Source organism: Neophocaena asiaeorientalis, unplaced genomic scaffold (assembly GCF_003031525.2).
Source record: "Neophocaena asiaeorientalis asiaeorientalis breed wild unplaced genomic scaffold, Neophocaena_asiaeorientalis_V1.1 scaffold188, whole genome shotgun sequence".
NCBI classification, from domain to species: domain Eukaryota; kingdom Metazoa; phylum Chordata; class Mammalia; order Artiodactyla; family Phocoenidae; genus Neophocaena; species Neophocaena asiaeorientalis.
The window spans coordinates 1695517-1720796 of NW_020174156.1; the positions used below are offsets into that span (position 1 = coordinate 1695517).

Consider the following 25280-nt stretch of genomic DNA (forward strand, 5'->3'; position numbering starts at 1 on the left):
TCAACTGAACAGTAGCATCTAGTTCAGAGAAAGTTGACATAAGAAACTTATCAGGAGTGTAATCACAAATCAAAGGATCTAAAGATATTGTGGGTTGTTTTTTTTTTTACTGTTTTTTTCACTATTTTTAAAATGTCGTCTCACTCTGTAGGATGTAGTCTACAACAACATTTATTGCATTTACAGCCAGAAAAGAAACTGCATTAATAATATACTTGCATACAGTAAGGGTCACATATATTTTGACCATCATTCAAAGCATCTCTAAGTAGAAACAGCAAGTTCAAAAGAATAATTGGTTTATTTTTGCATTCTCATATCCCTACCTTTCTCTATTGCCCTTATTGACTCTACATTATAGAAACATGATGTCATTATATTTCTATGTTAATATTTTTGTGAAAAAAATAGAACAATATTCTAAAAATACTATTTTTAGAAAAGTAAAGTTTTACCCAATGTTCAAATCTATAGTAGAATGGAGGTTTACTTTACTTTTTCTTGTTTTTTTTTAACTAGAACATACAGAAGGAAGTGATTATATTAATTTATATAAAAATGATAATATTAATCTATTAATTAAATAATTGACTTCATACAGGATTGAATCCATTACTACCAAAATATCCTTTGTTTAATGATTGGGTGTTAAGAAGAAATGCTGTCTTTATCCTTTACTGAAGCACTGTTTTATTAAATTCTTAAAGAGCAAATTAAAACCACGTTATTTTGCATGTACAGATATCCAGCATTATGCTCTGAAAAGACAGTCGCTAAAAATAAGCTATAAATAGGAAACCATTGGCCTCTCTGTCTTATTGCATTATGTATATTTGATGCATGTTTCTTTTGCATTATTACAAACTCTGCTAAATCAATTCTTTAATCTTTCTGCCCATGATTAATTACTTTGGATAATTTACCAAGTGCATGATTTAGTAAACAGAGAATTACCCTTTTAAAAATAAACAACCCCTACCCTGTTTGCCACACCAGAGCTGTTAGCGTTACCTGCAACAACGGAGAATTTGATTTCTGTTGTGTTAGGGATGTGGGGAGAGCTGAGGAAGGGTAGCTAGCTTTGCCTACCCAAAGAGGTGAATTTTTCTTTCAAAGAAACTTTAATGAAATACACGCAAGATAAACAATAAAATATATTTTTTAACATTTTAATTTTATTATTATCGTGAAGATATGTAAAATTCAACTAAGCAACCCTGTGTAAGCTGATGGTACAGCACATGCTTTGCATAAAATCTGCTTTTGATTTTTCCTATAGGGTATACAGTCCAGCACAGTGCCTTCCCCACAGAAGGAATTTTCCCAAGGAAGCCTTTCCCGATTCCCTCAGATGCATTAGCATCCCTGAATACCTTTTCATAGCACCATATAGCATTTAACTATTAAATAATTATAGTCAATATCTATTTCCTCTCATGAGAAAAGCCTGAAAATCCCCAGCAGCTAACATAGTCTCTGACATATTAGCAGTGCCCAATAAATATTGATTTAATACTAGAAATGCCTTCAAGCTGTATGAATATGGATGGATGGGTTATCACGGATAACTGTTTGGTAAGTGTTCATGTTTTAAAGTATCTTTACTCAAGTTTTAAAGTTTTAGTTCAAGTTTTAAAGTATTTCCCTAAGCCTTGTTCAAAGAACTCAAAGTTGGAGTAATAATAACTTACAGTCTCCTAAGATAGATACCATTCATTATGCATACGAGCTGATCCTCCTTGTTTATTACCCTCACTCTTCCAGTTGCATTTGATACTTATCTAATCAATGCTGTCTATTGTAAGAAAAATGAGAAAATATTTAATTTGCTAAGGGCATCTCAGAAAAATTTTTTATTTCATAACTCTCTACATCCATTTTTTTAGGCTCAGGAAAGCATGAGAATTGACAAGTTTCGAAAGTTATAATTCCTGATAGTCTTTACTTGTGGTCTTGATTTTAAGTATGCCTGGTAGGTATAATCAGCCAATGATTATTTCTTAGAATCACGTATTCAGGTTGGGTAAATGTCTCAGTGGCCACCAGTATTCCTGATTTGTTAACTTGTTGAATCCCTCCTAGTTTGGAGGGATTGGAAAGGAAAGAAAAAAAATACAATTTAGTGTAAGAGTCCATATTCTGCAGCCAAAATGTTTGGCCTCAAATCTCAGAATTACCAAGAACTACCTAAGTGGCCTTGGGAAAGTTACTTAACTGAGCAATACTCTGTTTTCTCATCTGTAAAATAGAATAAGGCTGTTGTGAGAATTAAATGAATTGATTCATGTAAACAATTTAGAATAATGCCTGACACACAGCAAGAGCTCATAAATGTTACCTGCTATTGTTATTATTAATACTGTGCTGAAGTTACTTATTAGTGAAATATAATAAAGATACTTAAGTTTTACTTTGTCAGTCAACACATACATATAGCTCTTTGCAAATTACTACTAAACATGGTATAAAATAAAATTTGGTATCTTAAAGTGTCTTTTTTCAGTGAGCTAAGATACATCAATATACAGTGGTTCCTGTCTAAGAACAACACAACTAACATAAAGTACAACTGGGTTATAAAGTCAAAACTATGACTAAATGCACTAAAGAATAATCACTAAAAATACCAGTAACTTGATTATTTCCAAGTTAATCTGTAAATATGTTTTCTATGCTACAATTTAATAACAAATGGGTGATAACAGTCACTGAAAGAGAAAAGATACCTTCACATTAAAAATATATATATCAGATACTTTGTGGTCTGGGAATAGGAAGCAAGCATTCTATTTTAGCGATAGATTTCCATTTCTTTGCCTAAGGCTCTCTTCAGCCATGGACAACAGTCCAGATGGTTAAAGATTTAACAACTCCATGAAGCAACCCTCATCCAATGACTAATGGGAGCTGGGGAAACAAAACCCAGATCCCTTACTCTTTTTAAGAGAAAATTCTGAGGAACCTAATTTATACTGGTTCTCAGGTTTGCCCCAACAGGGTTAGGCTCTGGTCACCCACAGTGGTAGGTGACTTGACCAAATGCCTTCTATAGGCCGTCTTCCCTTTCTTGTCTCTCCTCATTCTGTTACCCTCACCTCTCAGTGAACTACTTGTACTCAACTTTTGTGTCAAACAAAATTTCTGGGGGAAGCCAAAGTAAGGCTCATGATAAACTTGTGTGGTCAGAGTTTAGACTGAGAACACAGAGAGGGGATGGGCTTCCAGCAGGAGCAGAGGTTGGAAAGGAGGATAGAATCAGGGAATTTGTACTACTCATCAATTCGTTTCTTGCTAGCAGAGGCGGCCTTCTTGGTTCTTTAATGCCCTGGCATTCACAGGTGGTTAGTGTGCCTTTGTACAAAAATATACCTTTATCTGTTTAGGAAACAAATTAGGGGGACATGTCTTTAATCATCAAATTAAATCGCTGTGGAGACATACCACCTATATACCTCCTGTCTTTAATTCATATTCCATCAATTTGCCACCATATCCAAGGGATCCAGCGAGCTTTTGCATGGTCAGCTGCAGCAGCTCTGCAGTGAAAACACATATCAGCCCCCAAACCTCGTGTCCCGGAATTCTTGCTCAGCCCTCGGCAGCTGTAGGAGACATGGTGGTGACTGAAAAAGTAGTTTCTCAGTGTGCTGGAGAAAAAAGGACTCTCTTTTCCTGGGGTATCCAGAGCCATGGGTGTTCCACTGCCCAACAATGCTGGATCTCCAAGTTTACTACTCTTGCTAACATAGGTCTTTACCTTCACATGCACTGTTTCTGCACTAGGCCCATGGGCCAGACAGGATCAGTCACAAGGAGTTTGTGAGAAAAGCCACAAATTTTAGGAACGAAATATCCCGTATATTTTCCTTGATTAAAATCGTTCTTCTCCTTAAAATGAATTTTCCTCTCAGTAGCTTTTGAAATTCTTCATTGATTTTTCAAAACCTTTGCTATCAGTAAATTTCATTTGAGACTACCTCAGCCCATCAAAACTAGTCTAATATCTCTGAAATCTTAAGAAGGAAAGGGTGGGGTCTTGAACCATTTCTTTCCTGGAAGCTTAGGGATTCTATAACAGTATTCCCATCTTTTTCTCCCCCCTACTATTGAGCTTCACAAATGTGTGTGCAGAACAGTGGAAACAAGGTCTTTGCTAAGGCCTCGTAAACATCTCATCAAAACTCCACAGAGGGACTTCCCTGGTGGCTCAGTGGTTAAGAATCCACCTGCCGATGTAGGAGACATGGGTTCAATCCCTGGTCTGGGAAGATCCCACATGCCACGGAGCAACTAAGCCCATGTGCCTCAACTACGGAGCCTGCGTTCTAGAGCCCACAAGCCACAACTACTGAAGCCCATGTGCCTAGAGCCCGTGCTCCACAACAAGAGAAGCCACCGCAATGAGAAGCCCACACACTGCAAGGAAGAGTAGACCCCTCTCGCCTCAGCTAGAGAAAGCCAGCATGCAGCAACAAAGACCAACACAGCCAAAAATAAATAAATAAAATAAATTAATTAAAAAAAATAAACTCCACAGAAAGGAGCCCTCAAGATAAATTAGGCATGTGGGATTAACATATACACACTTCTATGTATAAAATAGATAATCAACAAGAACCTATTATACAGCACAGGGAACTCTATTCAGTCTTCTGTTATCACCTATATGGTAAAAGAACCTGAAAAAGAATGGCTATATGTATATATATAACTGAACCACTTTGCTGTACACCTGAAACTAACATAATGTTGTAAATCAACTATATCCCAATATAAAATAAAAATTAAGTTAGTTGGCAACAACTGGAAGTTTCTTCCAAGGTGATTGTGTGTCTCTACTTCCATATGCAACCTTTACAGGGCAGACTCTGTTAGGGCTGAGGGAGCAGTTGTAGCATTTAAGTTTTGCTTACTGGTTTCTCTGATGTGTGGGTTTGATATGAAGTGATACTTTTTGTGGGGATATATAAGTCCTTGATTTTCTAAGAAAGTTTTATTTTCAAGTCATTTTTTTCCATAAATAGACTTGCCAGATTATAGGTTTTTGAGTTGAGCATTGGATACCATCAATTTTCTCAAAGCTAAAAAGGAGCAATAGAAAGGAAGTGGCACAGGCAATTCTGTATTTTGGGAGGTGCATGCGAAATATATTTTGAATAAGTAACTGCATAGCTCTAGCTATAATGTAGAGAATGGGTTACAGGAGACATTTAGATCAACTAGTGAGCTTGTGGAGTATTCCAGATGAGAGATAATTAGAGTCCTAATACTAAACTTTAGCCATATTAGAGGTACATAGATTTTGTACATTAATTTTGTGTAGTACCATTTAATTTCTCCTTTTGCTGGTTAAACTGGCTGGGTATGTCAGGAGTATGTCCTTGCTTCCTCTCCCCTACTGACATCCCAGCTCTGGAAAGGGGTCCTAGAGACTGGGAACCTCTGCTCATCTCCAGAGAGATCCACTGAGTCCCCCTGCCCATGGCTGGCTTCCCTGAAGTTTTTTATCCACAGGGCATTTTTTTGCTAAATAGGGGGTTTTCTATTATACCATAAAGGGACATAAAACAGAGTCAGGTCACTTCAGGATGAACATAACAGCCTGAAGGGCACCATGCACCACAAAATCACATCATGAAGACTCTCAGCAGGCCGTAATTTATCAGATGATGCCTCTGCTCTGAAAGCAGAGGGAAGGGGGAAGGACTCCCTACAGATCACTGAATCGTGACCATATGCCTTGGCTGAGTTTTAGGGTTTTCTGACTCCCTGTCCCACATGCTAAGTTCCTTCCCACTAACCAAAAACTCTGCTTCACTCACACTGGTTGTTTCATGTTTCTCTAAAAAGTCTATGCTTCTTTCTACTCCACGGTTTTTGGATCATTTTGTTCCCCATGTCTGGAATATCCTTCTCCTTTTACACTCTAGATGCTTGGGCCCCCAAAATATGCATGTGTGATAAGCTCATGGTGTGTTAAAAGTGGAGTAGAAAATGGCGCTTTCTAGGAAAACAAAAGATTCATGTGTTCTAATTTTGTACTGTTAATTTCTTTTTCCTATTGTGTAAAAGTGACAAGACTTGTCTCTAACAGAAAAGTAAGTCGTAAGAGGAGAAACTGTTTTATATTTCTCTCTTCTTCCTCAGCACAATGATGACCACACAATAAAGGCTCAATAACTGCTAGTGGGATGGTTCATGATTCATCTACTATTTGTCATATTATGTCACACCATGCCATAGAGATCCAGTCTCTCTCAATTTCTTTCTCACACTAACCTATAAAACAGGTGTTAGGATTATGTCACAGTGCTACCTTCTAGAGTTCGGCGATACTGCATTTTAAGTCTGACTAAGGACCTAGAAACAATCCCACAATGATAGTTTAACTTAACAGCTTAGGGATGAGGTATAAACTATGGTTACTTTAATTTTGAATGATAAAAATGGAACAAAACACACGTTTACAGAGTGTTTCTGCTTGTAATTAAAAAGAAATTACATTATGGAACCTTGGTAATCTATGGTTTTGCTTTAGTGAACCTATTTATGTCTAATTGCAGTATTTGTTTATTAACTAGTAAATTCATCTAATATATTTATTGCCAATACAGTCATCATACTGATCAATGAGATACAATAAGTGAGTTGGACGGGGTGGGTGGAGAATGACTCTAGTTATACATTCAGAGTTTAGTAAATAATTTTTTTTTTTTTTTTTGGTCTCTCTAGACTGGTCAGTAAGGGAAAGATTTGTGACAAAGTCAGAAACTATAAAAATACCTTCCAACAAGGCAACAGATTGTTATTTACACAGTATAAGAAAAAAGTATATGTGTGTATATATGTTTCCCTTTATTAAATTTCTGAAAACACTCTTTTGAACCTTTAAACACAACCCAAAATATTTCAAGCTGAAGGAAGTGAAACTTTTATATGGGATAACTATGATTTGCCTTTATTACTCGTAAAATCTAAAAGAAGTCTCTATTAGTAATTATTCTCTTTCAACAACCTGATCTAGCCTAACACCTATGAAACCAGTAATTTTAGAGACATCAATAGTATTTAATAAGAGAGGAAAAGTTTTGCATTGTGGTGTTCATTAACTCATTTCTTAGTATAATCCTTTTAATTTTTTGAACACTTTTACTTCTGTAAAACATTTTTTTTTCATTCTAATGTATTCTTCTTTTACCCTCTGATCATAGGTAGGATGGTCCGCAAAGAGTAAAGAAAAAAGGACTCAGGGTTCTTGAGGCAGATGGTGTGCTTGTGAAGTTATTATAACGGAATTTCAGACAGCTCAGAGGAGTGATATCACCAAGATGGCAGAGTAGGAGGTACCAGCCTCCATCTCCCCACAAAGACAACAATTAGACAGCTATCTCAATGAAAATAGCACTGGGAAACCTCAGGAGTCCACTTAAGAAGCTTGAGCACATAGTGGAGCAAAATAACCTGAAAATAACCACACACAAATAACACACTTTGCCTGTATCACTCCATCCCCCAGGCTGGCCCTGCTCAGAGCCAAGAGGGAACTTCCTGGCCAGAGATAGTTCTCTTTGTAGGAAAATAGAGAACAGAATGAGTGACCAGCTTCCCCAGCCTTTCAGGGCACTGCACAAAGGACCTGATCCCAACTCCTGTCACTGGCCTACACCTCCACTCATTCAAGCAGCTGGACCCTGTGTAGCTGTGCACCTGCACACCACTGAACCCAACTCCCAGTACCATCCTCTGCTGTTGTGTGCTCATACATGACTAGCCCCTGCAGCCGCATGAGTACATGCTGACCACCAAGGCCCTCACAGCTGCCCCTGTACCGGGAGCCAGTCCTGACTCCTAACCCAAGCCTGTGCCACTACCTGTGCCTGAAGATAGCCCCTATAGTTCAAACCTACATGCTACATCTTATCCTGAAGATAGCCCCTATATTTCAAACCTACATGCTGTGACACCAACTTCTGTCACTGGACCCCACCACTGTGCACTAGTCTCTACAGCCACATGAATCCTGTAGCTGCTCGTGTACCCACAATTGCCCCTAGCCCCTGCCACTGCTCCGGGCCCTTGCCAATGTGGGTGTGCCTATAGCTAGCCCCTGCCATCATGCAGGTACCTGCAGCCAACCCTGCATTCAAGCATGCGTACACCACAACCTGCCCTGATTTCTTGCTGCTGAGGATCCCAACAGTCCTTGCAGGTACTAAGGACCCCCCACAGTTCTTGCTGTCAAGGATCACAGAGTTGCCAATGTCACGGACCTTAGCTTCTTGAGCCAATGAGATACTTCACCACCCCAAATCTTGACATATCTGTGAATTTTCCAGTTTTCTTCTTGTCATTGATTTCTAGTTTCATACCATTGTGGTTGGAAAAGATGCTGGATTGATTTCAAACTTCTCAAATTCATTAAGACTTGTTTTGTGACCTAACATATTTATCCTAGAGAATGTTCCATGTGCACTTGAGAAGAAAGTATATTCTGCTGTTGTTGGATGGAGTGTTCTGTAAATGTGTATTAGGTACATCTTGTCTAATGTGTAGTTTAAGTCCAATGTTTCCTTATGGAGTTTCTGTCTGAACGATCTATTCATTATTGAAACTAGGATATAGGAACCCCTTACTATTTTGTTGTTGTTTTTTTGCTTTTTATCCCCCTACTATTTTGAATTGCTGTCTATTTCTCCCTTTAGGTTAATATTAACTTTATATATTTAGATGCTCCTATGTTGGGTGCATAAATATTTACATGTTATATCCTCTTGTTAAATTGACTCATCATTATATAATGACTTTCTTTGTCTCCCATTTGTTTTCTCTTAAATAAGTATAACTACCCCTGCTTTCTTTGGGTTTCCATTTGCATGAAATATCTTTGTCCATCCCTTCATTTTCAGTTTCTGTGGACCCTTAAAGATGAAGTGATATTTTGGTTTTTTTAACAATTTTATTGAAGTATAGTTGATGCACAATGCTGTGTTTAATTTCTGCTGTACAGCAAAGTGATCAGTTTTATATTTATATATTTTTTTCATATTCTTATCCATTATCATTTATCACAGGATATTGAATATAGTTTCCTGTGCTATACAATAAGACCTTGTTGTTTATCCATCCTATATATAATAGCTTGTATTTGTTGATCCCAAACTCCCTGTCCTTCCCTCCTCTATTCCTCCTCCCCCTTGGCAACCACAAGTCTGTCCTCTATGTCTGTGAGTCTGTTTTTGTTTCTTAGATACGTTCATCTGAACTGTACTTTAGATTCCACATAAAAATGATAGATGGTATTTGTCTTTCTCTTTCTGACTTGCTTCACTTACTATGATAATCTCTATTTGTGTCCATGTTGTTGCAAATGGCATTATTTCATTCTTTTTTATGGTTGAATAATATTCCATTGTATATATGTACCACATCTTCTTTATCCATTCATCTGTCAGTAGACACTTAGGTTGCTTCCGTGTCTTGGATATTGTAAATAGTGTTTCTATGAACATAGGGGTGCGTGTATCTTTTCAAATTATAGGTTTGTCTGGGTATATGCCCAGGAGTGGGATTGCTGGATCATATGGCAGCTCTATTTTTAGTTTTTTTAGGAAACCTCCATACTGTTTTCCATAGTGACTGTACAAATTTACATTTCTACCAACAGTGTAAGAGGGTTCCCTTTTTTCCACACCCTCTCCAGCATTTGTTACTTGTAGACTTCTTAATAATGCCATTCTGACTGGTATAAGGTGGTGCCTCATTGTTGTTTTGATTTGCATTTCTCTAATAATTAGAGATGTTGAGCATCTTTACATGTGTCTGTTGGCCAACTGTATGTCTTCTTTGGAGAAATGTCTATTTAGGTCTCTGCCCATTTTTTTGATTGGGTTGTTTTGTTGTTGTTGTTGAATTGTATGAGCTGTTTGTATATTTTGGAAATTAAGCCCTTGTTGGTCACATCATTTGTAAATATTTTCTCCCAATCTGTAGGTTGTCTTTTTGTTTTATTTATGGTTTCCTTTGCTGTGCAAAAGCTTGTAAGTTTGATTAGGTCCCATTTCTTTATTTTTGCTTTTATTTCTACTGCCGTGGGAGACTGACTTAAGAAAACATTGGTACAATTTATGTCAGAGAATATTTTGCCTATATTCTCTTCTAGGAGTTTCATGGTTTCTTGTCTTATATTTGTCTTTAAGCCATTTCAAGTTTACTTTTGTGTATGGCATGAAGGTGTGTTCTTGCTTCATTGATTTCCATGGGGTTGTCCAACTTTCCCAACCCCGCTTGCTGAAGACACTGTCTTTTCCCTATTGTATATTATTGGCTCCTTTGTCAAAAATTAATTGTCCATAGGTGTGTGGGTTTATTTCTGGGCTCTGTATTCTGTTCCATGATCCATATATCTGTTTTTGTGCCAATACCATGCTGTTTTGATTACTCTAACTTTGTAGTATTGTCTGAAGTTGGGGAGGGTTATGCCTCCAGCTTTGTTCTTTTTCCTCAATATTTGGCAATTCTGGGCCTTTTGTGGCTCCATATAAATTTTAGGGTCATTTGTTCTAGTTCTGTGAAAAATGTTGTGGGTATTTTAACAGGTATTGCATTAAATCTTTAGATTGCTTTGGGTAATATGGCCATTTTAACAATATATATTCTTCCAATCCAAGAGCATGAGGTATCTTTCCATTTCTTTGAATCATCTTCGACTTCCTTTATTAATGTTTTGTAGTTCTCAACATACAATTCTTTTACCTGCTTAGTGAGGTTTATTCCTAAATACTTTTTTTAATGTGATTTTAAAAGAGATTATTTATTTACATTCCCTTTCTAATATTTGACTGTTAGCGTAAAGAAATGCAACCAATTTCTGTATGTTAATCTTGTACCCTGCTACCTTGCTGAATTCATTTATCAGTTCTAGCAGTTTTTGTGTGTAGCCTTTAGGGTTTTCTACCTATAGTATCATCTCATCTGTGTATCATGACAATTTTACCTCTTCCCTACCAATTTGAGTAACTTTTATTTCTTTTTTTGTCTGATTGCTGTGGCTAAGACTTCCGATACTACTTTGAAGAGAAGTCGTGAGGGTGTGCATCCTTCTCTTGTTCCATATTTTAGCAGGAAGACTTTCAGCTTTTCACCACTGAGTGTTATATTGGCTCTGGGTTTGTCCTAAATAGCTTTTATTATTTTGAGATACATTCCCTCTATACCCAGTTTCATAATTGTTTGTATCATGAATGGATGTTGAATTTTATCAAATGCTTTTCTGCATTTATTGAGATGATCATGTGGTTTTTGTCTTTTCTTTTGTTGATATGGTATACCACATTGATTGATTTGCACATGTTGATCCATCTATTGTGTTTTTATCCATTTAGCCACTTTATGTCTTTTCTTTGGAGAATTTAGTCAAATTACATTTAAAGTAATTATTGATAAGTATGGATTTACTCTTGACATTCTGTTCATTGTTTTCCAGCTCTTTTGTAATTCTTTTGTCCCTTTCTTATTCTCTTTCTCTCTTCCTTTGAGAATTGATGATTTTCTGTAGTGGTGTGCTCAGATTCTTTTCTTTTTATCTTTTGTGTGTCCATTATATGTTGTTACTTTGTGGTTACCATTATGTTCATATAAAACATATTTATAACAGTCCATTTTAAGTTCATAATAACTTAGGTTCAAACATACCAATGTTCTATATTTTTACTCTCACATTACTCCACTTTTTTTTTTCACACACACACACTATATTTTATTTTTACAAGAGATAAATAAACTGACACCAAGCATTGTAAATGGATGACCACAACAAAAGTAACAATGATTGCAATTACCAAACATGAAAGACACTAATACTATGTCATAATATTGAAATTCAGTCCAGTAAACTTCCACTGTAATAGGTCATTTACTTTGCATTGAAAATTGATTTGTATACTTTTTACCTCTGAGTCCTTGTGGGATTTTTTCTTTTTATTCAAACAGAAAGTCACAAAAATTATAATCATCCTCATCAGTCCACTCAGTCCCATGTAATTAATTTTTTTTCATCTTGATCTTTTGTTAGCACTTTTATGAATTCATCAGTTTTCCATTAGAGTTCTGAAAATGCTTATTCATTCAGTTCAGCAGTATAGTCATTTACCAGAAACCTGTACTTGTCAGAGACTTTTCCATGAATTCCTTGAAGATGAAACCCTTTTATAGAAACATTTTTGCAAAAGCATCAGAATACACCCAGAACTGTCTGTAAATGACAAAAGACTTAAAAATGACCACGGTTAAAGATTTGATGAAAGTTCATAATAATGCAATTGACAATTGTTATTTCTGAGATATACATTTTAAAGTAATAACTAGAATTATGACTTATAATACCAGAACATATAAGATTTTTAGAAATTTCATGTAATGTCTGAAAAATTTCTATTAATATATTTCATATAAATAACCCAAAGAAAGTTTAGTATTAGTTGTTTTGTTTGTTTGTTTGTTTATACTGCAGGTTCTTATTAGTCATCAATTTTATACATATCAGTGTATACATGTCAATCCCAATCGCCCAATTCAGCACACCACCATCACCACCCCTCCGAGGTTTTCCCCTCTTGGTGTCCATACGTTTGTTCTCTACATCTGTGTCTCAACTTCTGCCCTGCAAACTGGTTATTCTGTACCATTTTTCTAGGTTCCACATACATGCGTTAATATACGATATTTGTTTTTCTCTTTCTGACTTACTTCTCTCAGTATGACAGTCTCTAGGTCCATCCAAGTCTCAACAAATGATTCAATTTAATTCCTTTTTATGGCTGAGTAATATTCCATTGTATATATGTACCACTTCTTCTTTATCCATTCGTCTGTCGATGGGCATTTAGGTTGCTTCCATGACCTAGCTATTATAAATAGTGCTGCAATGAACACTGGGGTGCATGTGTCTTTTTGAATTATGACTTTCTCTGGGTATATGCTCAGTAGTGGGATTGCTGGATCATATGGTAATTCTACTTTTAGTTTTTTAAGGAACCTCCATACTGTTCTCCATAGTGGCCGTATCAATTCACATTCCCACCACAGTGCAAGAGGGTGACCTTTTCTCCACACCCACTCCAGCACTTGTTGTTTGTAGGTTTTCTGATGATGCCCATTCTAACTGGTGTGAGGTGATACGTCATTGTAGTTTTGATTTGCATTTCTCTAATAAGTAGTGACGTTCAGCAGCTTTTCATCTGCTTCTTGGCCATCTGTATGTCTTCTTTGGAGGAATGTCTATTTAGCTCTTCTGCCCATTTTTGGATTGGGTTGTTTGTTTCTTTAATATGGAGCTGCATGAGCTGTTTATATATTTTGGAGATTAATCCTTTGTCCGTTGATTCATTTGCAAATATTTTCTCCCATTCTGAAGGTTGTCTATTCGTATTGTTCATGGTTTCCTTTGCTGTGCAAAAGCTTTGAAGTTTCATTAGGTCCCATTTGTTTATTTTTGGTTTTTTTTTCCATTACTCTAGGAGGGGGATCAAAAAAGATCTTGCTGTGATTTATGTCAAAGAGGGTTCTTCCTATGTTTTCCTCTAAGACTTTTATAGTGTCCGGTCTTACATTTAGGTCTCAAATCCATTTTGGGTTAATTTTTGTGTATGGTATTACGGAGTGTTCTAATTTCATTTTTTACATGTAGCTGTCCAGTTTTCCCAGCACCACATATTGAAGAGGCTGTCTTTTCTCCATTGTATATCTTTGCCTCCTTTGTCATAGATTAGTTGATCATAGGTGCGTGGCTTTATCTCTGGGCTTTCTATCTTGTTCCATTGATCTATGTTTCTGATTTTGTGCCAGTACCATATTGTCTTGATTAACCATTTTATTGACATAGAGTTGCTTGTAGGAGTCTGTTAGGATGCTTCGTATTTGTGCAGTGTCTGTTGTAACTTCTCGTTTTCCATTTCTAGTTTTATTGATGTGAGTCCTCTCTTTTTCTTGATGAGTCTGGCTAATGGTTTATCAATTTTGTTTATCTTCTCATAGAACCAGCTTTTAGTTTTATTGATCTTTGCTATTGTTTTCTTTGTTTCTATTTCATTTATTTCTGCTCTGATCTTTATTATTTCTTTCCTTCTGCTAACTTTGGGTTTTGTTTGTTCTTCTTTCTCTAATTCCTTTATGTGTAAGTTTAGATTTTTTATTTGAGATTTTTCTTGTTTCTTAAGCTAGGCTTGTATAGCTATAAGCTTCCCTCTTAGAACTGCTTTTGCTGCATCCCATAGGTTTTGGATCATCGTGTTTTCATTGGCATTTGTCTCTAGGTATTTTTAAATTTCCTCTTTGATTTCTTCAGTGATCTCTTCGTTGTTTAGTAACATATTGTTTATTCTCCATGTGTTTGTGTTTTTTACCTTTTTTTCCCTGTATTTCATTTCTAATCTCATAGTGTTGTGGCCAGGAAAGATGCTTGATATGATTTCAATTTTCTTAACTTTACTGAGGCTTTATTTGTGACCCAAGATGTGATCTATCCTGGAGAATGTTCCATGCACACTTGAGAAGAAAGTGTGATATGCTGTGTTTGGATGTAATGTCCTGTAAACATCAATTAAATCTATCTGGTCTATTGTGTCATTTAAAGCTTCTGTTTCCTTATTTATTTTCATTTTGGATGATCTATCCATTGGTGTAAGTGATATGAGTATAGCTACTCCAGCTTTCTTTTGATTTCCATTTGCATGGAATATCTTTTTGCCTCCCCTCACTTTCAATCTGTATGTGTCCCAAGGTCTGTAGTGGGTCTCTTGTAGACAGCATATATATGGGTCTTGTTTTTGTATCCAGTCAGCAAGCCTGTGTCTTTTGGTTGGATCATTTAATCCATTCATGTTTAAGGTAATTATCAATATGTATGTATTCATTATCATTATTCTGAATTCTTTTTCTGGAAGGTTGCCGATCTCCACTTCATTTAGTTGTTTTTCTGGGGTTTTATCTTGTTCCTTCATCTGGTACATAGCCCTCTCTCTGCCTTTTCATCTTGTCTATCTTTCTGTTAATGTGGTTTTTGTTCCACAGGCTGCTGGATTGTAGTTTTTCTTGCTTCTGCTGTCTGCTCTCTGGTGGATGAGGCTATTTAAGAGGCTTGTGTAAGTTTCCTGATGGGAGCGACTGGTGGTGGGTAGAGCTGACTGTTGCTCTGGTGAGCAGAACTCAGTAAAAGTTTAATCCACTTGACTGTTGATGGGTGGGACTGGTTTCCCTCCCTTTTGATTCTTTTGCCTGAGGCAATCCAACACTGGAGCCTACCTGGGCTCTTTGTTGGGGCTTATGACAGACTCTGGGAGGGCTCATGCCAAGGAGTACTTCCCAGAACTTCTACTGCCAGTGTCCTTGTCCCTATGGTGAGCCACAGCTCCCCCCTGCCCACCGGCCTCTTCAGTAGACCCTCCCACACTAGCAGGTAGGTGTGGTTCCGTCTCCCCTGGGATCACTGCTCCTTCCCCTTGGTCCTGATGTGCACACTACTTTGTGTGTGCCCTCCAAGAGTGGAGTCTCTGTTTTCCCCAGTCCTGTCGATATCCTGCAATCAATTCCCACTAGGCTTCAAAGTCTGATTCTCTAGGAATTCCTCCTTCCATTGCCATACCCCCAGGTTGGGAAGCCTGATGTGGGGCTCAGAACCTTCACTCCAGTGCGTGGACTTCTGTGGTATAAGTGTTCTCCAGTCTGTGAGTCACCCACCCAGTAATTATGGGATTTGATTTTACTATGATTGCGCCCCTCCTATCTTCTAATTGTGGCTTCTCCTTTGTCTTTGGATGTGGGGCATCTTTTTTGGTGAGTTCCAGTGTCTTCCTGTTGATGATTGTCCAGCAGCTAGTTATGATTCTGGTGTTCTCGCAAGAGGGAGTGGGAGCACATCCTTCTACTCCGCCATCTTGGTTTAAGAGCATGTTCCTCCACTTTTTGTTTTTGATGTCAAGTTTATCTTTTATCTTGTAAATCCGTGAAAATTATTATCATTATAGTCATTTTTAATACTCTTGTCTTTTACCCTTCATTTATAAGTGAGTTGACAACCACCATGAAAGAGTATTCTAAATTTAACTGTATATTTACCTTTACTAATGAAATGTATATTTCTATATGTTTTCCTATTCCTAATTAGTATCCTTTCATTTCAGCTTGAAGAATTTCCTTTAACTTATCTTCTAAGACATCTCCTGGTGATGAACTTCTTTATGTTTTGCTTGTCTGGAAAGCTCTTAACTCCCTTTCAATTTTGAAGGACAACTTTGCTGGGTAGACTATTTTTAGTTAGCTTACGAGCTTTTTTCTTTCAGCTCTTTGAATATATCATCCCAGTCTCTCCCAGCCTACAAAGTTTCTCCTGAAAAATCTGCTGAAATTCTTATGGAGCTTCCTTGTATGTAACAGTTTGTTTTTTCTCTTGCTGATTTTAAGATTTTCTCCTTGTCTTTAACTTTGACAGTTTAATTTTAATGTGTCTCTATGTGGGTCTGTTTGGATTCATCTCATCTGGAACCATCCAAGATTCATAGATCTGGATGTCTGTTTCTTTCCATAGGAGAGGGAATTTTTTAGCCATTATTTCTTTTCTTTTTCTTCTTTTTTTTAAAGTGATCTAGTCCTACTGTTTTCCTTTTTCTTTCTTTCTTTTTTTTTAATTGAAGTATAGAGATTTACAATATTTTGTTAGTTTCAGGTGTAGTCATTATTTCTTTGAATAAGCTTTTTGCCCCTTTCTTCTCTCTCTCTTCTTCTTCAGGACCCATATAATGCAAATATTGATGTGTTTGATGGTGTCCCATATGTACCTTACACCATTTTAACTCTTTTTCAGTTTTTTCCTTTTTGCTCCTCTGATTCAATGAATTCCACTGCCCTGTCTCCAAGTCCATTGATCCTTTCTTCCACTTGATCTAGTCTTCTGCTGAACCTTCTATTGAATTTTTCAGTTTGGTTATTGTATTCTTCAGCTCTGTGATTTCTGTTTGGTATTCCTTATATTTTCTCTGTCTTTATTGAAATTCTCACTTTGTTAATGTGTTGTTCTCCTGACTTTGGTGAGCAAATTTATGATGGTACTTTGAACTGTTTATCAGGTAAATCAGTTATCTTCATTTCATTAAAGTATGTTTCTGAAGTTTTATCTTGTTCTTTTGTTTGGAACTTATTTCTTTGTTTCTTCATTTTCTCGGATTCTCTGTGTTGGTTTCTGTGAATTAGATGAAACAGCCACTTCTTCCATTCTTGAAGAATGGTCTCATGTGGGATATGAAGCTTATCATTCAGCCCAGCCCTAGCTCTTAGTTGTATCTCAAACCTTTGTGATTGTCCAAGCCTCCTCCTTTCTTTTAGTGGCTCCCAGTAGTCGATGGTATGCTAATATCTGTTAGTGTCCCAAAGGGGAAGATCTCAGTCAACACCTAGATGTAGGCTAATTAGAAGCCAAACTCTCAGGGAGCAGCTTTTGAAATATGCAAATAAACAGGGAGAATGCTGAGATGGAATCTATTGGCTTCCCTGATCTCCAGGGAGGATTGCATTCTGTCCCTAGAGCTAAATTAGAGGTATGACCCTCAGGCAGCAACTTTTAAAGTATTCAAATAGGCCTCTTTCAGGGAAAGGCTGGGAGATGGACATTTTCCTCTGTACTAAGCTATAGGTAGAGAACCAAAGTGAGTCCTCTTGAGTCCATTAGGAACTGTTTCTTTGTTGGCTGTAGTGTTGTATATCTTGTGGACACAACCCTGTTGGCTTTCAGGGCTAGATGTTTTGGGGGTTTGAGCCTTGGATGGAAGTCTTAAAAGTTGGGGTACTAGATGTTGGGTCAAAACCCTTTTCTCCTAAAGGAGAAATTGGGAGTTGGGAGTTCCTTCCCTATTGTATGTCACTGTGATGGGGTGGGTTTTATGGCAGGAGTGTGTCTCAGCCTCTCTTATTCATTTCAATGTGGATTTTTTTGTTGTTCCTCCAACGTGTAGGAGTCACTCAGCTGGATTTTTCATAGGGAATTGTTTCATGTACAGCTGTAGATTCGATGTATCTATGGGAGGAGGTTAATTTAGGGACTTCCTATGTTACCATCTTGGACCACAACCCAGTAAGGTTTATACTCAGTGGTCTCAATGCAGGAGTAATTCTATCACTATCTGCCTCTAGGCTTGGCAGGATAATTAAATGAGGTAATGAAATGAGTATAAAGCATTTTGAAAAGAATGGGGCCTTATATAAATATAAGGAAAAGTTACTTTGGCATGCCTGAATAAGAGTGAATTCCAGAATGGGCAAGAAGAGTATGCAGTATGGCTCATCTCTTCTCACTGCATGGCAAAGCATATACAAATCTCCCCCTTGCTTATGAAGCTGCAAATAAAGCTGATTTACTTGAAACATTCTATTGTAGGCCAGGTGCCTTGGAAGCCCCAGTATTTGTTGCCAGCTTCTTTTTGAGACATAGCAAGGTGGCTGGTTTATATTCCAGTTGTTCTAGCTGCCAAATGACTCAGAAAGCCAAAACAAAACAACTTTCTTCAGCAACACACAGAGAAGTTGCCTTTCTCCTCCCTCCCCGTTCTTTCATTTTAATCTTTTGTAATGTGTGGTTTCCAGATTCCAAAAGTGTAAATGAAACATGTCTGTTTTATGGTTTTTATTCTCCAGGGCAAATTGGAAAAAGAAACCATAATGCCTCTTAATCTTCTTTAAACCTTCCTTTTACAAATAATTTATTTCCAAATATCGGTGTTCTTTGCATGATTTGCTTGGGGTGGAGTGGGATAGAAACAGGATTCATATCAACATATTGCATACAATGCTTTTTTCCTAAAGTACAGCGTAATCAAAGTAGATAGTTTCGCAGGATTTTTGTGATCATATGATGGGGATAAAACGCTGCAAAAGTACCTTAGACATTTGGGGAGAAGTGGTTGTTGCATTTGGGAGAAAAATACCTCAAAGAAATAACAGGATCTCAGAGGTGTTTCATTTTCCTACTCCTAAGAAATACATTTCTACTCCTTCTTAGAAGAAGAACCAAATTGAATTGTACTTTCATCATGATATAAATTGTTCAAACAACTGGGAAATATAACTTTTAAATACTAAATGGAATTTGACCCTTGTTAAATATGTAGATTTGAATATTTAACATCACATTTTCCTTGTAAGTTATTTCTTTTATGTATTCTTTGCCATCTCAAGTTAGTGTGCTGATTTCCCCTGTGTAGTTTCATGAGACAATGTTTTCATTCACTAACAATATTTCATAATGCATTAATAACATCAACACAGCCAGATTTCCCTGCGTGCCAGCTTCAGTGTTATAAAAGATGTAGGGACATTTGTTAAACCCAGGTAAATATTAAATATCATTTGGGGATGGGGGAGTAACAATGTCATTTGCCACCAGCCCTTAGTTCCTTTGAGATGTATAAAAATGCATATGAGTCGTTCAGTCTATTAAGCAGATGCTAGTTCAGCTGTAGTGCATATGCTGGTTTTCAGTTGGAGTGCAGTGGTGGAGACATATGCATGTGTGAAAATTCCAGGTATGAGTTTGGGGGATGCCATTTAAATTTTTTTGAATTTAATTTAAACATTGATCTCCAAGATGTATAAATGGTATTAAATTTTGGAAAGCTGATTACAAATATAGCAAAGCATGAAGGAAGATAGTATGTGGAGTATAAAGGATTTTTAAAATTAAATTATATCTTACATGAAATAAATTGATCATTAATTTTGTCTGGAATTTTACTTGGTCCAATAATCAGCTATTGATTTGCAGTTGTTCTTGATTGTTTTATCATGTGACATTCTGAACTGTTTTATAAAGAATTGTTTTAAAGTTTACATATTACAACTCCTTCAACTAGGGAAGCTAGCCCAAAAGGAAGAAAATATTATATTTCCTTATACTATTCTGAAACATGAAAAATATACTGAAGATTTTTTTTTTCTTTACAGGAAAACAAAGTTTTAAAAAGTTATAAAAGAAAAAGAGATTTTATAAAAATAAATTTACCCTCTGTGTTTTCTTACTCTAGATAAGTGTATAAAAGTGTATGAAATCATGGGGAAAAAAACCCTTAATATTAATTGCTAGTGTTTTTTTCTTTTTCTTTCAGCTCTCAGGAGAAGTGATTTTACAAATTGCCAACGAACCAGTTCTGCCCTTTAATGCTCTCGATATAGCTTTAGAAGTTCAAAACAGCCTTAAAGGTAATTTTTCTTTGAATTATAGTAATTTTAGCAAATGAATAATTGTTCAACTAATTGTGAACAAGGAATAGATAAAATTATCCACTATCTTACTAGCTATGGCAATGTAGCATTTCCCTTCCTATAGAGGACAATCATGAGAAGGGCTTAGAAGAATGTGGGCTACCATGTCAACAAGAATGAGGTATACCTAATATTCAGTTATTTGAAACAAGACTGGCCCAGAAGTTTGTCCTTTGGGATTGGTTTCCATGAAGTATAGGCTGGGTCCATTTGACTGAAGTGTTGGCTCATCCTAGATTAAGGATGACAAAGAGGAAACCAGGAAATTATTTCCACAGTCTCTATTTAAGTTCCTTCCTGTTTAAATCTCTCTCTCTCTCTCTACAGAATTATAACACCACCTAATAATTATCTTTATTTTCCCTTTATCTATATACAAATCTTTCACCTAAACTTCTAGTTTGTCACCATTCACCAAACACAAAGGGCAGTATTGTAATTAAATAAATGCACCCTCCTTCTCTTCTTTGAGCCACACATCTTACTATCAGATCATTTGTAGACATGTATTTCTCAATATAAAAGCCAATATTTTCACTATAGAACTTAAGCAGTAATTCTTGGAAAATGGATCACTCTAAAGAGCCAAATATTTCTAGTATCTGAAACTTTATTACTTTTATTTTTAAATTTTGACTACCTGGGTTGATTCTTAATCCAGAGGCTACTACAAAACAATATTTTTCTCCCTCAGTGATTCTTATTACTTTTATTATATTGACTGTGTAAAACCATGACCTTGGGCGCAATTGAGCTGTTTAGGGCTATTTTGTGCCCATACTAAATGGCCTCATACTGCTCTGCTTTTGGTATATTTAAGCTAGTCTATTTTTTCTACTTTTGTCAAGCTTCTTCTTTTTATTGTCATGAGTGTCACTATCTGTAGCAGTTACTCTGTTCTCCACTTATAATTTTCTATTCCTAGAATATTTCTTAGAAACTGAGTAATCAAGTATATGGTATTTTACAAAATAAGAACAATACGGGCATAAATAAAGGGTTAAAGACTTCTGTGAATAATATATTTTTTGCAAGGATTTCTTTTAAGCAACTGTTTTATTTTTTCTGTAGACTGTTTTGCTTTTCTTTAGTTCTCATTTTTTCACTTTAAAAATTCAGTTGCTACTACATATTATACATAAAACTTTCAAAGAACAAAAAGAGGAGACTATTATTTGTATTACATAAAGATTTGTTCATCTATAAAGAATAATTCTCATGCATAGAAAGGAGCCTCAAGGAGTATACTGTGAAATAGAAACATTATACAATAGAATTATGAATGATTTACAAGTTGCTTTTCTGAGTTCAAATCTACATAAATGTTTAATACCATTGTAATAAAGATATGACGAGATGTTTTAAAAATTAAACAAAGCCAGCAAAAACAATAACAATACTGTCAGGTTAAATTCCAAATTCTATTTTCTTTTTAAATAATTGGGTTTATTTTTTGAATCCATAAGTAATATTATAGCATTATCATTCCTATATGAGCATTTTAAGTAATGTAGGCTACTTCTGAAGGTCAGAAAAAAGTCCTAAAGGGTCATTGTTAGAATTATATTATTACTCGGTTTCTTTGTGGGTGGTTAGGAATCCCTTTGAAAATCCAAAGAAAAGTATGGTCTCTCTCCTCAGAAAATTACACTTGTACAAAAAGCTTTGCATATAACCCCCACAGACCTTATAGGATCTCTTGAACCCATTTACTCATTCATTTAACAAATATTGAGCACCTACTGTATGCCTGGTACACTTATATGACCAAAAAAACAAAAACATAAAACCCAGCCACTAAATAAACAAATAAAACAAAATTAAAATCTCTTCTCCTGAGAAACATACATGCATGGTAGAACAAAATTTGCATAAGTCAAAGCAATTTTTAAGTTAGCTTTATGCTCAAACTGTTCCCTAATATCAATCACTTTGGAGTAAATTTGCATTTTCAAAATAAGTGTTAAAGAGCAGAACTGACTGTGGTTGTATCCAGAGGAGAAATTTCGTGTGGGAATATAAATTTGAGAGCTGTCCCAAATGAGATTTCTGAGGGGTTGAGTGCGGATAGAGGACAGAAAAGGTTTAAGATTTCTGGGCACTCCTGAATTTAGAAATTGGGAAAAGCGGAATCAGAGGAGGAGACTAAGAAGGAGCAGACAAAGAGTAAGAGACAAACTCAGTGAATGTGATAACCCGAAGCCAAATGAATAAACGCTTTCAAAGGGGAAGGAGTGATTCACTCCATCAAGTACCGCCACAGGTTAAGAAAAATTAGGACTGAGAATTGACTGCTGGATTTAGCAATTTGGAGGTCATTGGTGAGCTCAACAAAAACAATTTTAGTTGAATGGTATATGAAACAGTCTGATTAGAGGGGTTCAAAAGAGAATAGGAGGTGATAAATTGGGGACAGGTGATGGTAGATGGAAAGCATGGAGTTGAGAATGGTTAGCATGTTTTTATTTTGATGAAAATGATCGGATGGAGAGTGAAGATTTGATTTAGAAGAGTGAAAGGAGAATTGCTGGAATTATTTCTTTGACTAGAAGCTGCATAAGGTGGAGGACATTGCCTTAGTTATGAATGCGGTTGTCCACCCATAAAAATGTGAAGGAAGGCAGAGCATATGGCACATGGGTAGATGTGGTGCTGGGAGCTCTTCGCAAGTCTCCTTAGATTGTAAAACACAATAAAATAGTTGTTTGAGAAGGTGGTAGAGTGAATGAACTATAAAAATGGGATTAGTCTTTTGGACAACGTTAAGCACTCAAAAGAAATATATTTTACATGAGATAATTCAACATAATTGTGTATCTTTTTCCAGCTTTCAGCTCGGGATTCAGGCATAAAGCAGGCAGAGTTGGATTTAATCAGAGCTTGGGTTTTGCTGGGAGAGGGTAATGAACTAGATAAGGTGAGGAAAAATGAGAGTGTCTGCAAAGGAGCATTCATAGCGATGGACTGATGTATCTAAACTGGGTATAGAATAACACGAGGATGCAAAGGGAAAGAGGGTGAACATGAATAAAGGAGGATGGATAGACTTTATTTATTGGCAAAATCAAGAATTAAGAAAAAATAAGCTGAAAAGACCAGCAAATGGGTTATTGAAAATTTGACCATATAAAGAGTGCAGATATTGGTAATGACAGTGTACGGGGCTGAGGTATGACCATGGAAGTATGGTAGCTGATCAATACAGGAAAAGAGGTTATGGAGAAGAGAGGCCAGACTATGTCTATTGATATTGTCAAGAACTAAGATAGGAGTAATTTTTTTAAGAGAGAGTGACTGAGCCAGGAGCTAAAATCTTCAGAGAATGAGCAGCAACTTAGATACACCTCATATTGTTCTTCTATGGCTAGTGGTACAAAGGGTGTGGGAGAAAAAAGAGCTACAGCCTGAGAGGGCTGCAGTGGGAGAAATGTCAACAGGGAGAGCCAGGTTTCAGTTAAGGCAAAAAGGTAAAGAAAACGGTCTGAAAATAGATGAGATTAATAATCCTTTCTTTAACAGTTATATCTCAAAGCATGTAATTACAGGGGGAAAAAAAACAAACCTCAGTCGTTCTACAATGATTTCCACTGCAGGCCAGACATGGCAAAGTCTAGATGAACCTCTCCCCCAAATCCCAGGTTCTCAGTTGGATGAGCCAGGAGCATTTTGGCTTCTTGCTGTTATATTGGACCATTTCTTCTTTAGTTGTTAGTTATTTTTGAGTTTTGTTTCTTTTGATGTGAAACTACTTGGGTCTCCCTGTCACTTTCACTCTGAAAGATGTGGCCAGACTTGAGATGTACCCATACTAAAAAGACAAAGCAAAACAACAAAAAAAGTAACCCCCAAAATGGGCAAAAATTATTCTTTTACCATGACCTACATATAAGTATTTGATCAAGGGGATATGAGTTGTCACCTTTAAGTTATACATTTTTGTATTTTAGTTATCATGATTCAAAATTATTTGAATTATCTGTACTATAGTAAAAGGTTATTCAAATATTTGCTAAATTGTAGGCGATTTGTTTTACCTGTTCTACTTTGACTACTTTGGTTTTAACCTTATTTTTAAAATAGAATACTTTAATGTACTAATGTGTAAATAATGGACACCACTTATCAACAACTAAATAAATATTTCAGTTTCAGTTTTAACTACAATGCTAGACGACTTCATTAGCTAAATAGTGTTCCTGTAGCATGTTAAATGAAACGTATAATTTTACTGCTTAATACAAGCTTTAATTGTTGATATATTTTCTTATTTTGCTATGACAGTTAATGGTGATTAGTCTTAAATTCTCAATTACAGTTTAAAAAGAAAGACCTTCAAGGCTGAACTATAAAATACTGTTTCTCCTTACTGCAGAGAGTATAAGTATGAAGGTCTCTGAAACCCAATTGCATTTTCAACAGTGTACTTTTTGCCCCTTGACAACCAGCCATCTTGTTTATTTATTACACAGTTTATGGTAGCAGCAGACCATTCTCTATCATTCTCACAACCACCAGAAAAAAGAATAATTTACCAGTGAATAATTTGTTTGAGTTGATTTATTGGTTGGTTCCTGAAAGCTCATTTTGACTGAGTGACCTTGGCTCTTAATATTTGGTCAATGCCAAGCGCATAATAGTTAGAGAATGAATATTTATACATGGTGCATGGGGATATAGTGTAAATAGTGACTGATAAGATAACTGACATGCTTCAGATGTATTTGTGACAAATAAAAGTATGTCCAAAAAACGCACATACAAGGCAATGGTACAAGTTTATGGGGGCAAGGGAAGGTGTCAAGAATAAGTATCACCACACCCTTGAACCTGGAAGCTGACTAAGGAGTGAGAACTAATGACCTTACTAAGTTTACTGTTTCTCACTTTATCCACTTTTTAATGCAAAAATAGCATTTCAAAATAATTAACAACTATATAATTCTGATGCTTTTAATTTAATATCTACTATTTTTCTTTGC

At 36.2% G+C, this 25280-nt stretch overlaps 1 protein-coding gene across 1 annotated transcript in view; it reads left to right on the top strand.

Moving 5' to 3' along the window:
• NAALADL2 (N-acetylated alpha-linked acidic dipeptidase like 2) overlaps positions 1-25280 on the top strand; it is a 792831-nt gene that overhangs the window by 676267 nt on the left and 91284 nt on the right. Inside the window, 1 exon segment of the mRNA XM_024755137.1 lies at positions 20145-20238. Within this exon segment, the coding sequence (XP_024610905.1) occupies positions 20145-20238 (94 nt within the window).